This window comes from Schistocerca nitens, chromosome 9, assembly GCF_023898315.1.
Source record: "Schistocerca nitens isolate TAMUIC-IGC-003100 chromosome 9, iqSchNite1.1, whole genome shotgun sequence".
Taxonomy (NCBI): domain Eukaryota; kingdom Metazoa; phylum Arthropoda; class Insecta; order Orthoptera; family Acrididae; genus Schistocerca; species Schistocerca nitens.
The window spans coordinates 35,669,046-35,682,833 of NC_064622.1; the positions used below are offsets into that span (position 1 = coordinate 35,669,046).

At 42.7% G+C, this 13,788-nt stretch overlaps 1 protein-coding gene across 1 annotated transcript in view; it reads right to left on the bottom strand.

Moving 5' to 3' along the window:
• Nucleotides 1–6,041: 6,041 nt before the first annotated feature.
• The window catches only part of LOC126203546 (laminin subunit alpha-5-like), a 233,683-nt gene continuing 225,936 nt past the window's right edge, over nt 6,042–13,788 (bottom strand). Inside the window, exon 7 of the mRNA XM_049937869.1 lies at nt 6,042–6,106. Coding sequence (XP_049793826.1) covers nt 6,042–6,106 — 65 coding nt within the window. The remainder of the gene's footprint in view (nt 6,107–13,788) is intronic.

A 13,788-nucleotide genomic window follows, 5' to 3' on the forward strand; every position in this document is an offset into this window, starting at 1 on the left:
ATTTTTTTGTTGACTCAAGGATCTAGACGTGGCGGCACGATCCGTTACAGCCATGCGGATAAGATGCCTGTCATCTCGCCTGCTAGTGGTACGAGGCGTCCCGTATTACCCTCCTGAACCCACCGATTCCATATTCTGCTAACAGTCATTGCATCTCCACCAACGCGAGCAGCAATGTTACGATACAACAAACCGCAACCTCGATAGACTACAATCCGACCTTTATCACAGTCGGAAACGTGATGGTACGCATTTCTCCTCATTACACGAGGCATCGTAACAACGTTTCACCAGGCAACGCCGGTCAACTGCTGTTTGTGGATGAGAAATCGGTTGGAAACTTTCCTCATGTCAGCACGTTGTAGCTGTCGCCACCAGCGCCAACTTCGTGTGAATGCTCTGAAAAGTTAATCATTTGCATACCACAGCATCTTCTTCCTGTCGGTTAAATTTCGCTTCTGTAGTACGTCATCTTCGTGGTGTAGCAATTTTAATGGCCAGTAGTGTACATGAAAAATACTATGTCTTCGCATTCTAGATACATATTTTTAGTCTGTGCATGTATTCCTGAAGATGTTTGCCTAATATTCGTGAAGGGCTGACCCAGTGCTATACAGATGGGCCCTCATGTAACATCTCTAATGTGAAGACATTGTGGTGCCAATTTTAAAAAATATGATGCTCGTCCACATATCGTTCGTCTCTCTATGAACTGTCTGCGTGATGTTAGGGTATTACAGGTGTGCGGTCGATGGAACACGTGTGGCCAGCTCGAACGTCAACCCTATCCCAGTGCCTGTATACACGAAATGAGGCACCAGTTACAACAGCTGTGCGCTAGCTTGCCTCAGGAGAGAATGCTATGACCCTCTCACATGCTCTACAACCGCACCCGTTGATACTTACATGTCAGTGAGAGTGCAACGACAAACTAAAAGAGAGCTCATATTGCCAAAATCTTTGCGAATTTAACTCTTCCAGCCGATGAAGTTTCATTTTCTTTCCCCTTCCCCTCCCAGGTGATTCTCTTTATCATCCGGCAGTCTTTCCACTTTATGGAGAACCCTTATTTTTCGTTAGACTTTGTTTATGCTTCCTTCCGTCCTCCTTCCCCCCCCCCCCCTTTTATAATAAGATTTGCGCTTAATTTGAGCTTGGAATTAAGGGATGTGGTGACTCTCGGCCCCTGTATTTTAAAAATGGAAACACCTCATACGTATCTTATTTCAGACTGAATAGTAACGGTCTAAATCACAGTTTATTTTGTTTGTGTTGGCATCGAGCAGTGTTGATTATTATAGCCATCATTAACAAAAATCAGTTATGCAGACCACAGCGGAAGCAGAGGCTTATTGCACAGTTCACCAAGCTTGTCGAACAGTTTCAAACAGCTATAAAAGTAGTTGTACAGCATTCGGAAAAACCCATTTACATTACAAAAAGGGTCTCACTTAAAGGTACCAAATCCCTTAAGAACTGCCCTTATTTTATCAGTCACATATTGTTCTAAATTGATCTATTCCCTTTTGAATCTTTTTAATATTTTCCTTTTATAGCTCTACCTCATGATTCACGATACCTCTTGCGAGCAAAAGATGTTGAAGGTTTAAGGCGCCACGCCATGTTACTTGTTGATCTATACACAGAGTGTTCACATATTGCAACATCTTATTTACTACTGGAATATTTTGAATGGAACGGAATCACAGAACAGCGTCGGTAAGACATATGTCATACGCACATGGTCAGAATTTAAGTATGAGTGCTTCTACCTTGGCAGTAAGTTTGCGCTCCAAAACTGGCTGCTTGTGGATGTCTGACACCTTTTTATCCAACCATCCAGCTGACAGAAAGTCATAATGAAGTATAAATGAACAAACAGTACCGCGTGGCACCTCACATTTTTTAAAGACACAGTTAACTACTGTTAGAGTAACTCAATTAACACGAGCTGATATGAGTTAACTATTGCCAATTCCTTAAAGTACGATTGCTACGAAATTGATCTTGCGCTTCAAAATTACTATTTTTGACTATGATCACTTTTCTCACCTGCTCCCTATTGCCGTGATGGCTGTGGATTGACTACCTCACTCCTTTGCGCCAAACGATCACCAGGCACTTATAGAACCATGGGTAGTTCCTGTCAGTGATGCCGCTCCACTGTAGCAAAGGAGCGTAAGAGTAGATTCCATTCACCAGATACAGCATCGATGTCTATATCCTTACAAGTTTACAGAACTCGAAGTCGGTATCATACATTTTTTTTCAGTTTCTGGAAACAACATGAGTGTTAACAGCCGATACCTGTTACTTATGAGATTTGAAATAATTCTGGAACTCAAACGTAGTGCAACAAATTTTGCCCCATAAGTGAACTAAATACGCAGATATTGGACCTGCTACAAATGCTGTCTTCCCTCTGACATGAAAGGCCGGCCGGTGTGACCGAGTGGTTCTAGGTCCTTCAGTTCGGAACCGCGCGACCCCTCCGGTCGCAGGTTCGAATTCTGCCTCGGGCATGGATGTGCGTGATGTCCGTAGGTTAGTTAGGTTTAAGTAGTTCTAAGTTCTAGGGGACTAATGACCACAGCAGTTTAAGTCCCATAGTGCTCAGAGCCATTTGAACCATTTTTGACGCAAAACACAACTACACTCCCGGAAATTGAAATAAGAACACCGTGAATTCATTGTCCCAGGAAGGGGAAACTTTATTGACACATTCCTGGGGTCAGATACATCACATGATCACACTGACAGAACCACAGGCACATAGACACAGGCAACAGAGCATGCACAATGTCGGCACTAGTACAGTGTATATCCACCTTTCGCAGCAATGCAGGCTGCTATTCCCCATGGAGACGATCGTAGAGATGCTGGATGTAGTCCTGTGGAACGGCTTGCCATGCCATTTCCACCTGGCGCCTCAGTTGGACCAGCGTTCGTGCTGGACGTGCAGACCGCGTGAGACGACGCTTCATCCAGTCCCAAACATGCTCAATGGGGGACAGATCCGGAGATCTTCCTGGCCAGGGTAGTTGCCTTACACTTTCTAGAGCACGTTGGGTGGCACGGGATACATGCGGACGTGCATTGTCCTGTTGGAACAGCAAGTTCCCTTACCGGTCTAGGAATGGTAGAACGATGGGTTCGATGACGGTTTGGATGTACCGTGCACTATTCAGTGTCCCCTCGACGATCACCAGTGGTGTACGGCCAGTGTAGGAGATCGCTCCCCACACCATGATGCCGGGTGTTGGCCCTGTGTGCCTCGGTCGTATGCAGTCCTGATTGTGGCGCTCACTTGCACGGCGCCAAACACGCATACGACCATCATTGGCACCAAGGCAGAAGCGACTCTCATCGCTGAAGACGACACGTCTCCATTCGTCCCTCCATTCACGCCTGTCGCGACACCAATGGAGGCGGGCTGCACGATGTTGGGGCGTGAGCGGAAGACGGCCTAACGGTGTGCGGGACCGTAGCCCAGCTTCATGGAGACGGTTGCGAATGGTCCTCGCCGATACCCCAGGAGCAACAGTGTCCCCAATTTGCTGGGAAGTGGCGGTGCGGTCCCCTACGGCACTGCGTAGGATCCTACGGTCTTGGCGTGCATCCGTGCGTCGCTGCGGTCCGGTCCCAGGTCGACGGGCACGTGCACCTTCCGCCGACCACTGGCGACAACATCGATGTACTGTGGAGACCTCACGCCCCACGTGTTGAGCAATTCGGCGGTACGTCCACCCGGCCTCCCGCATGCCCACTATACGCCCTCGCTCAAAGTCCGTCAACTGCACATACGGTTCACGTCCACGCTGTCGCGGCATGCTACCAGTGTTAAAGACTGCGATGGAGCTCCGTATGCCACGGCAATCTGGCTGACACTGACGGCGGCGGTGCACAAATGCTGCGCAGCTAGCGCCATTCGACGGCCAACACCGCGGTTCCTGGTGTGTCCGCTGTGCCGTGCGTGTGATCATTGCTTGTACAGCCCTCTCGCAGTGTCCGGAGCAAGTATGGTGGGTCTGACACACCGGTGTCAATGTGTTCTTTTTTCCATTTCCAGGAGTGTAGAATGATTGAGGCAGGGCCGTGAAAAAGAACAGCTGTGCTCGATTTGCCGTCTCTCTAACTATCTTTACTAACTGTGAACAGTAAAATGAATATCCATTCAGTTAAGGAAATTGTTGTAAACAACCCGGAATATCAGATTAGGAATGAATTTCTAATGTGCAAGTAATATTTCGGAAAGATGATTCTCTTTTCTACGTTTTCTGGTTTTATAGCATGAGGGACACCTCTCCCCCTTGCCCTCATCAGCCCAAATCTCACAATCTCATTTTGACTGCAATGGTCTCACGAGAAAAATTAATAAAAAATATAAAGAAATGCTGTATACGAGCGTCACTAACTGATGAAACCAACCTGAGTAGTAAAATGAAAATGCATGTAGTTATGGAAGTTGAAGTAATCAATCAATGAATTTATGAAGCAGAAGCAACTTTTTGTAAAGTTGATGGTTTTCTCTTTTCGAGATATTCCGATTCTGTTGGCCCAGGGACATTCCTCCTCCCTTACCCTAGTGAGTCGGTATAGGTCTTACCTCGTTCTTCATGAAATGAAACCAGACAGAGGTGTAGCACAAGGAAAATTACGAGAAATTTAAAAAAGTGTTTCATAAATTCCAGCCTAATATGCATGTGTGCAACTCTAATTAGATAATTTTTTTCTCTTTTCATGGAAAATATTTAACTCTTAAGGTTTGAAATAGATTTTACAGTTTTTCTAGTTGTGGACTAAATAATGTTTTCCTTTTGTTTTATATGAATAAAAGTCTCTCCTGGCGGAGGTTCGAGTCCTCCCTCGGGCATGTGTGTGTGTGTGTGTGTGTGTGTGTGTGTGTGTGTGTGTGTGTGTGTGTTTGTCCTTAGGATAATTTAAGTTAAGTAGTGCGTAAGCTTAGGGACTGATGACCTTAGCAGTTGAGTCCCATAAGATTTCACACACATTTGAACAATAAAAGTCTCAATCATAATTTCATGACAAAATCTAATTTTTTTACAAACTCAAAATCACTAAGGCATTCATTGTCATATTTTTAGATTATCAGTTACAGTAAACAAATCTCCACAAATCCTATTTTAAACGTAATTTGTAAAAGATATAGACAAGGAATAGTATCGCTACTGCTTCTAAAGAATCTTTCAACTGTTTTGTTACAAGTTATAATCTAAAACCGAATATCTTGCTTAGATCAACATTGTGCAATCGAGTGACAAATTTTACTTAATTGTGGTCTTGATCCATGTAAGGATTCTGTCAACAGTACTGTTAGCTGCATGTACATACAATTAGACTCTGTAATTACTCTGGTTAAATGTACATCTGCTACAGCTAACAATACACAATGAAGAACCATTTTCTGTTGTAGCTGCCCTCTGGTATGATCATGATCAAAACCGGATGTGAAGTGATTTTGTGTCTAACATGGTTCTTAACTGTTTATACCACATGATGAAAAAAAGTGATTCAATAGTTTTCAGAGAGAAATATTTTAAAATTATTATAATTCGTTGATGTTCATTCTTCTCTGTAATAAGAGCTGCATTAATTTCTAAAAAATACTGGGTATTGAGTTTATCATCCTTTTTATATTTTATGGTATAGGATTATTTTAGCATCATAACATTGATTCTACTAGTGCCATATTAAGGAAGATTTCTCGCAATATTGCTTGTCTTTTGATTAGCAGGAACCATCTACTATTGCATCACATTCAGTGATATTAGGCACACGTCTTATTGTATTGGTATTAAGGTACTGTATTTACGGCAGATAAATTTTGTGGTGCTCTACTATAGGAAAACCTATTTAAAAATAAATTTCAAAATGACTGTAATACCAGGAGGAAATAAATAAGATAAACAAAATGCAAATAATATTATGATACGAGCAAATTGTTTACTAAATTTGCCACTTGATATACATTTGTAGTTACAAGAGAAGCTACTATTGTTGCTTATGTAAAAATCAAATATTCAGACTGATGTGTGCTTACTTCTGTCTTCTAGATCAGATGATATCCCAATATCTGGACTTGATCCTGAAACAAAGAATAAACGCAATGCAATGAAACTCATGTACTTTGCCATACACTGCAAATATACAAGAAATTCTTTTTAAAATTATGAAGTTTACTTAGTGAGCTTTGTTAAAAAAGTTTGTTAATAATAAATGTTCTGAAGGTCATGACCTGTTTGGGAAGTAATCTTTTGTTTCCAGGTTGATTTTTTTCACACTGGAACAAAAATAATGCGGTTTTAAAACAGAGTACCCGAATGGCATAGGTCATGATTCAGCTTACAAGGTGGTACAACGTTTTAATCTCTCTGGAAGTATGACAATGTCTTGCTGTTTACTACCTCCTGGATAAAACACTTAAAGGAAGTTTTCATCATTGCAGAAACATTACCATGAATTTAACTTTTCCAGTTTCCTGCTCACTGTTACTTGACATATATTATGAAGTGCACCTAATATTCCCATGAGATGAATTTACAGTTCTTGAAAGAGAACATGAAGCTGAAGGAATTCACCAGGTTTCAATCAATTTAAAAAGGGATAACTTCGACAAAACTGTAAAAGATTAGGAATACTGGATATCAGAAGATAGTATCAAAATGCAGAGACATACAATGGATAGACAACTGCAGCAATGGATGGTGGCTATGAGTCACAATCAAGAATAAGTCTCCAGTTTAATATGCTACTGCCAAGCTATCAAAGAGTTCTTTCTTCTCGAAGAGATTGTCTTCCACCAGAAGGAACAATTAGTAAAAACTATTTTCGAACACTAATAAATACGTAACAAGCATATACAATGGATTGTGGCTTTGTGCTCTTTTGCGTTTACACAGCACATTTACAGAATCAGCTCCATAGTGTTCCCAGTATTGTTTCTCCAGGGACAATACATTAGCAGTAGTGCAAGGAGAGTTCACGCTAATAACACTGATTCATTATGTGTCAGTACATTTTTATCTATGGTGATAAATTACACATGAGACAACCACAGATAGCATATTTTGTTGACAGCTACCTTAACTCCAATGTCATTCCACAAATCATGAAATCTGCCACATGTCAAAGTCAAGGAAGGCAGCTCCGTCCACCCCTCGGACTTCTGCAAATTCTGCGTGATTCATCCTACACTCCCAGGGCCTTTCCTGCATTTGTGGGTGCGAGACACGAATGCAGGTCGAATGTATGTCATATTTCACTAAGAATAGCATCTCCATCCCCGCCCCTACCTCCAGCCCACATAAATGGCACTTATGCAAATTTTCTACAATGCACCCCCAAACCCCGCGCCAGACTGCTGGGTTCCCATGGACCTCCTGCCACCCTCTAAAACTATGTTTGCATTACTGACTTCCTAAAATTTCGTTTGAGGACTAGCTCTCCAGATCTCACATTGGTAACTTTGATTAGAAGCTGTATATCATATGCCATGGAATACTGAATGAATAGATAGCATATTTCTCTCTAAATAATTAACAACGAACATTAGCATGTTGTTGTTTTGTTGTTGTTGTGGTCTTCAGTCCTGAGACTGGTTTGATGCAGGTCTCCATGCTACTCTATCCTGTGCTAGCTTCTTCATCTCCCAGTACCTACTACAGCCTACATCCTTCTGAATCTGCTTAGTGTATTCATCTCTTGGTCTCCCTCTACGATTTTTACCCTCCACGCTGCCCTCCAATACTAAATTGGTGATCCCTCGATGTCTCAGAACATGTCCTACCAACCGATCCCTTCTTCTAGTCAAGCTCCTCTTCTCCCCAATTCTATTCAATACCTCCTCATTAGTTATGTGATCTACCCATCTAACCTTCAGCATTCTTCTGTAGCACCACATTTCGAAAGCTTCTATTGTCTTCTTGTGCAGACTATTTATCGTCCACGTTTCACTTCCATACATGGCTACACTCCACACAAATACTTTCAGAAACGACTTCCTGACATCTAAATCTATACTCGATGTTAACAAATTTTTCTTCTTCAGAAACGCTTTCTTTGCCATTGCCAGTCTACATTTTATATCCTCTCTACTTCGACCATCATCAGTTATTTTGCTCCCCAAATAGCAAAACTACTTTAAGTGTCCAGAATGAGATTTTCACTCTGCAGCGGAGTGTGCGCTGATATGAAACTTCCTGGCAGATTAAAACTGTGTGCCCGACCAAGACTCGAACTCGGGACGTTTGCCTTTCGCGGGCAAGTGCTCTACCAACTGAGCTACTGAAGCACGACTCACGTCCGGTACTCACAGCTTTACTTCTGCCAGTACTTCGTCTCCTACCTTCCAAACTTTACAGAAGCTCTCCTGCGAACCTTGCAGAACTAGCACTCCTGAAAGAAAGGATATTGCGGAGACATGGCTTAGCCACAGCCTGGGGGATGTTTCCAGAATGAGATTTTCACTCTGCAGAGGAGTGTGCGCTGATATGAAACTTCCTCGCAGATTAAAACTGTGTGCCCGACCGAGACTCGAACTCGGGACCTTTGCCTTTCGCGGCAAGTGCTCTACCAACTGGGCTACCGAAGCACGACTCACGTCCGGTAGCCGGCCGAAGTGGCCGTGCGGTTAAAGGCGCTGCAGTCTGGAACCGCAGGACCGCTACGGTCGCAGGTTCGAATCCTGCCTCGGGCATGGATGTTTGTGATGTCCTTAGGTTAGTTAGGTTTAACTAGTTCTAAGTTCTAGGGGACTAATGACCTCAGCAGTTGAGTCCCATAGTGCTCAGAGCCATTTGAACCATTTGAGCCACGTCCGGTACTCACAGCTTTACTTCTGCCAGAACCGCGTCTCCTACCTTCCAAACTTTATACCCTCTTTTCAAGACACTGTCCATTCCGCTCAACTGCTCTTACAAGTCCTTTGCTGTCTCTGACAGAATTACAATGTCATCGGCGAACCTCAAAGTTTTTATTTCTTCTCCGTGGATTTTAATACCTACTCCGAACTTTTCTTTTGTTTACTTTATTGCTTGCTCAATATACAGATTGAATACCATCGGAGATAGGCTACAATCCTGTCTCACTCCCTTCCCAAAGACTGCTTGCCTTTCATACCCCTCGACTCTTATAACTGCCATCTGCTTTCTGTACAAATTGTAAATAGCTTTTCGCTCCCTGTATTTTGCCCCTGCCACCTTCAGAATTTGAAAGAGAGTATTTCAGTTAACATTGTCAAAAGCTTTCTCTAAGTCTACAAATGCTAGAAACGTAGGTTTGTCTTTCCTTAATCTTTCTTCTAAAATAAGTCGTAAGGTCAGTATTCCCTCACGTGTTCCAACATTCCTACGGAATCCAAATTGATCTTCCCCGAGGTTGGCTTCTATCAGTTTTTCCATTTGTCTGTAAAGAATTCGCGTTAGTATTTTGCAGCTGTGACTTATTAAACTGATAGTTCGGTAATTTTCACATTTGTCAACATGTGCTTTCTTTGGGATTGGAGTTATTATATTCTTCTTGAAGTCTGAGGGTATTTCGCATGTCTCGTACATCTTGCTCACCAGATGGTAGAGTTTTGTCAGGACTGGCTCTCCCAAGGCTATCAGTAGTTCTAATGGAATGTTGTCTACTCCGGGGGCCTTGTTTCGACTCAGGTCTTTCAGTGCTCTGCCAAACTCTTCACGCAGTATCATATCTCCCATTTCATCTTCATCTACATCTTCTTCCATTTCCACAATATTGTCCTCAAGTACATCGCCCTTGTATAGACCCTCTATATACTCCTTCCATCTTTGTGCTTTCCCTTCTTTGCTTAGAACTGGGTTTTCATCAAAGCTCTTGATATTCATGCAAGTGGTTCTCCTTTTTCCAAAGGTCTCTTTAATTTTCCTGTAGGCAGTATCTATCTTACCCCTAGTGAGATAAGCCTCTACATCCTTACATTTGTCCTCTAGCCATGTCTGTTTAGCCATTTTGCACTTCCTGTCGCTATCATTTTTGAGACGTTTGTATTCCTCTTTGCCTCTCCTTTCATCAATTAAATTCAATATTTCTTCTGTTACCCAAGGATTTCTACTAGCCCTCGTCTTTTTAACTACTTGATCCTCTGCTGCCTTCACTATTTCATCCCTCAATGCTACCCATTCGTCTTCTACTGTATTTCTTTCCCCCATTCCTGTCAATTGTTCCCTTATGCTCTCCCTGAAACTCTGTACAACCTCTGGTTCTTTCAGTTTATCCAGGTCCCATATCCATAAATTCCCACCTTTTTGCAGTTTCTTCAGTTTAATCTAAAGTTCATAACCAATAGATTGTGGTAAGAGTCCACATCTGCCCCTGGAAATGTCTTACAATTTAAAACCTGTTTCCTAAATCTCTGTCTTACCATTATATTATCTATCTGATACCTTATAGTATCTCCAGGGTTCTTGCATGTATACAACCTTCTTCCATGATTCTTGAACCAAGTTATTAAGTTATGCTCTGCACAAAATTCTACCAGGCGGCTTCCTCTTTCATTTCTGTCCCCCAATCCATATTCACCTACTACGTTTCCTTCTCTCCCTTTTCCTACACTCGAATTCCAGTCACCCATGACTATTAAATTTTCGTCTCGCTTCACTACCTGAATAATTTCTTTTATCTCATCATACATTTCTTCATCATCTGCAGAGCTAGTTGGCATATAAACTTGTACTACTGTAGTAAGCGTGGGCTTCGTGTCTATCTTGACCACAATAATGCGTTCACTATGCTGTTTGTAGTAGCTCACCCGTACTCCAATTTTTTTGTTCATTATTAAACCTGCTCCTGCATTACCCCTATTTGATTTTGTATTTATAACCCTGTATTCACCTGACCAAAAGTCTTGTTTCTCCTGCCACTGAACTTCACTAATTCCCACTATATCTAACTTTAACCTACCTGCCCGATTAAGGGATCTGACAATCCACGCTCCGATCTGTAGAACACCAGTTTTCTTTCTCCTGATAACGACGTCCTCCTGACTAGTCCCCGCCCGGAGATCCGAATGGGGGACTATTTTACCTCCGGAATATTTTACCCAAGAGGACGCCATCATCATTTAATCATACAGTAAAGCAGCATGCCCTCGGGAAAAATTACGGCCGTAGTTTCCCCTTGCTTTCAGCCGTTCGCAGTACCAGCACAGCAAGGCCGTTTTGGTTATTGTTACAAGGCCAGATCAGTCAATCATCCAGACTGTTGCCCCTGCACTATTGAAAAGGCTACTCCCCCTCTTTAGGAACCACATGCTTGTCTGGCCTCTCAACAGATACCCCTCCGTTGTGGTTGCACCTACGGTACAGCTATCTGTATCGTTGAGGCATTCAAGCCTCCCCACCAACGGCAAGGTCCATGGTTCATGGGGGGGGGGGGGGGGGGGGAGGAACATTAGCATATCAAGCACAAATAACAAAATAGGGATCAATATTTGTTGAAAACCAGTTTCTTTTTTATTTCTTTATTTTTTTTAGTGTGGACACTTCACTACAAACTTTGAAAACGTAAATAAAGGCGAGTCTCCTTTCACATCCTACTTGCCTCTGTCACCAGGAGATGGCTACAATGAAAAAACGAAATTTCTCCATAATAGTTAAAAACCAATAACAGCTTGGAAAATATAAATAATTATTCAGGCATTCGTATTTGCTGAACATGAGTTTTACCTTAAATACCATTCCACAAACCCAGAAAACGTGAAATAAAACAAATCCCAGTTCCTCCCGTCACAAGCAGATGGCTGCACTGTAAAATGTAGATCTTTGCACCCCACTAATAAGACTCCAGTAGCAATTAAAAAACTCAATAGATCGTTAATCAATTATTCTCTGCATCTAAGATGTTACACATATTATAAAAGTCTGTGAAAGAAAAAAACATCTATAGCATAAAATGAAGCATTAGTTAATTTCCACATAAAAATATATTCGCCAAATTAGTATCCAAAAATTTGAAATATGTACTCCAATGGTAGATTTCAATATTTGACATTATAGAATTTAGGCTTAAAGATTCGATGTCATAAAATTAGCCTGGCCAGGCTTCTAACCGCAGAAATATGCATGTTAGGTAAACGGACAAATAAACAGATCCACAACACACACTCAAATAAAAGATTTCCAAAACAGAGCAAAAAGTACGATGTTTACATTGTTTGTTGGGGTTAATAGATGAAGACCTCTGTCTGATATCACAATACTGCAAAAAAATTGGGCAAAGCACAAGTTGATTTCTGCAGATGCACATTTTCGCCAAATTAGTGCCCAAAATTCCGAAGTATATACCCCAATGGTAGATTTCAGCAGCAGACCTTTTATAGTATAGGCCTACAAGTTTAATGTCATAGAACGACCCTGACAAAGCTCATAACAGCAGAGAAAAAAGCGTTCACTAAGCAGGAAAATAGAGTGACTGTATGTAGCTAATTAGACACACGTTCAAATAACACATTTCGGAAGCAGAGCAAAAGTACGATGTTTACATTCCCGGTTGTGGTCAATACACTCTCAAAGTATATATTATCACATTATAAATAGTTTTTGAGCACCAGTTTAGGTACGACAAAGATAATGCGTCGTGTTATTCACGAGGAATACTATAAACGAATATATTCATTGCTATTATTACAAATAACACAGGCTTACTAAGGGTTTTTATCTTGAAAAATATTACTTAGACAACAGAACATGTAGGCTACAGCCTGCAAACACACGACCATAGACGGTAATAGTGGCAGATGTTAAATTTCCAAAGACAATGTCAGACTTGATGTCTCTGAAAAAGTATATAACAAAATATACACTCCTGGAAATTGAAATAAGAACACCGTGAATTCATTGTCCCAGGAAGGGGAAACTTTATTGACACATTCCTGGGGTCAGATACATCACATGATCACACTGACAGAACCACAGGCACATAGACACAGGCAACAGAGCATGCACAATGTCGGCACTAGTACAGTGTATATCCACCTTTCGCAGCAATGCAGGCTGCTATTCCCCATGGAGACGATCGTAGAGATGCTGGAACGGCTTGCCATGCCATTTCCACCTGGCGCCTCAGTTGGACCAGCGTTCGTGCTGGACGTGCAGACCGCGTGAGACGACGCTTCATCCAGTCCCAAACATGCTCAATGGGGGACAGATCCGGAGATCTTGCTGGCCAGGGTAGTTGACTTACACCTTCTAGAGCACGTTGGGTGGCACGGGATACATGCGGACGTGCATTGTCCTATTGGAACAGCAAGTTCCCTTGCCGGTCTAGGAATGGTAGAACGATGGGTTCGATGACGGTTTGGATGTACCGTGCACTATTCAGTGTCCCCTCGACGATCACCAGTGGTGTACGGCCAGTGTAGGAGATCGCTCCCCACACCACGATGCCGGGTGTTGGCCCTGTGTGCCTCGGTCGTATGCAGTCCTGATTGTGGCGCTCACCTGCACGGCGCCAAACACGCATACGACCATCATTGGCACCAAGGCAGAAACGACTCTCATCGCTGAAGACGACACGTCTCCATTCGTCCCTCCATTCACGCCTGTCGCGACACCACTGGAGGCGGGCTGCACGATGTTGGGGCGTGAGCGGAAGACGGCCTAACGGTGTGCGGGACCGTAGCCCAGCTTCATGGAGACGGTTGCGAATGGTCCTCGCCGATACCCCAGGAGCAACAGTGTCCCCAATTTGCTGGGAAGTGGCGGTGCGGTCCCCTACGGCACTGCGTAGGATCCTACGGTCTTGGCG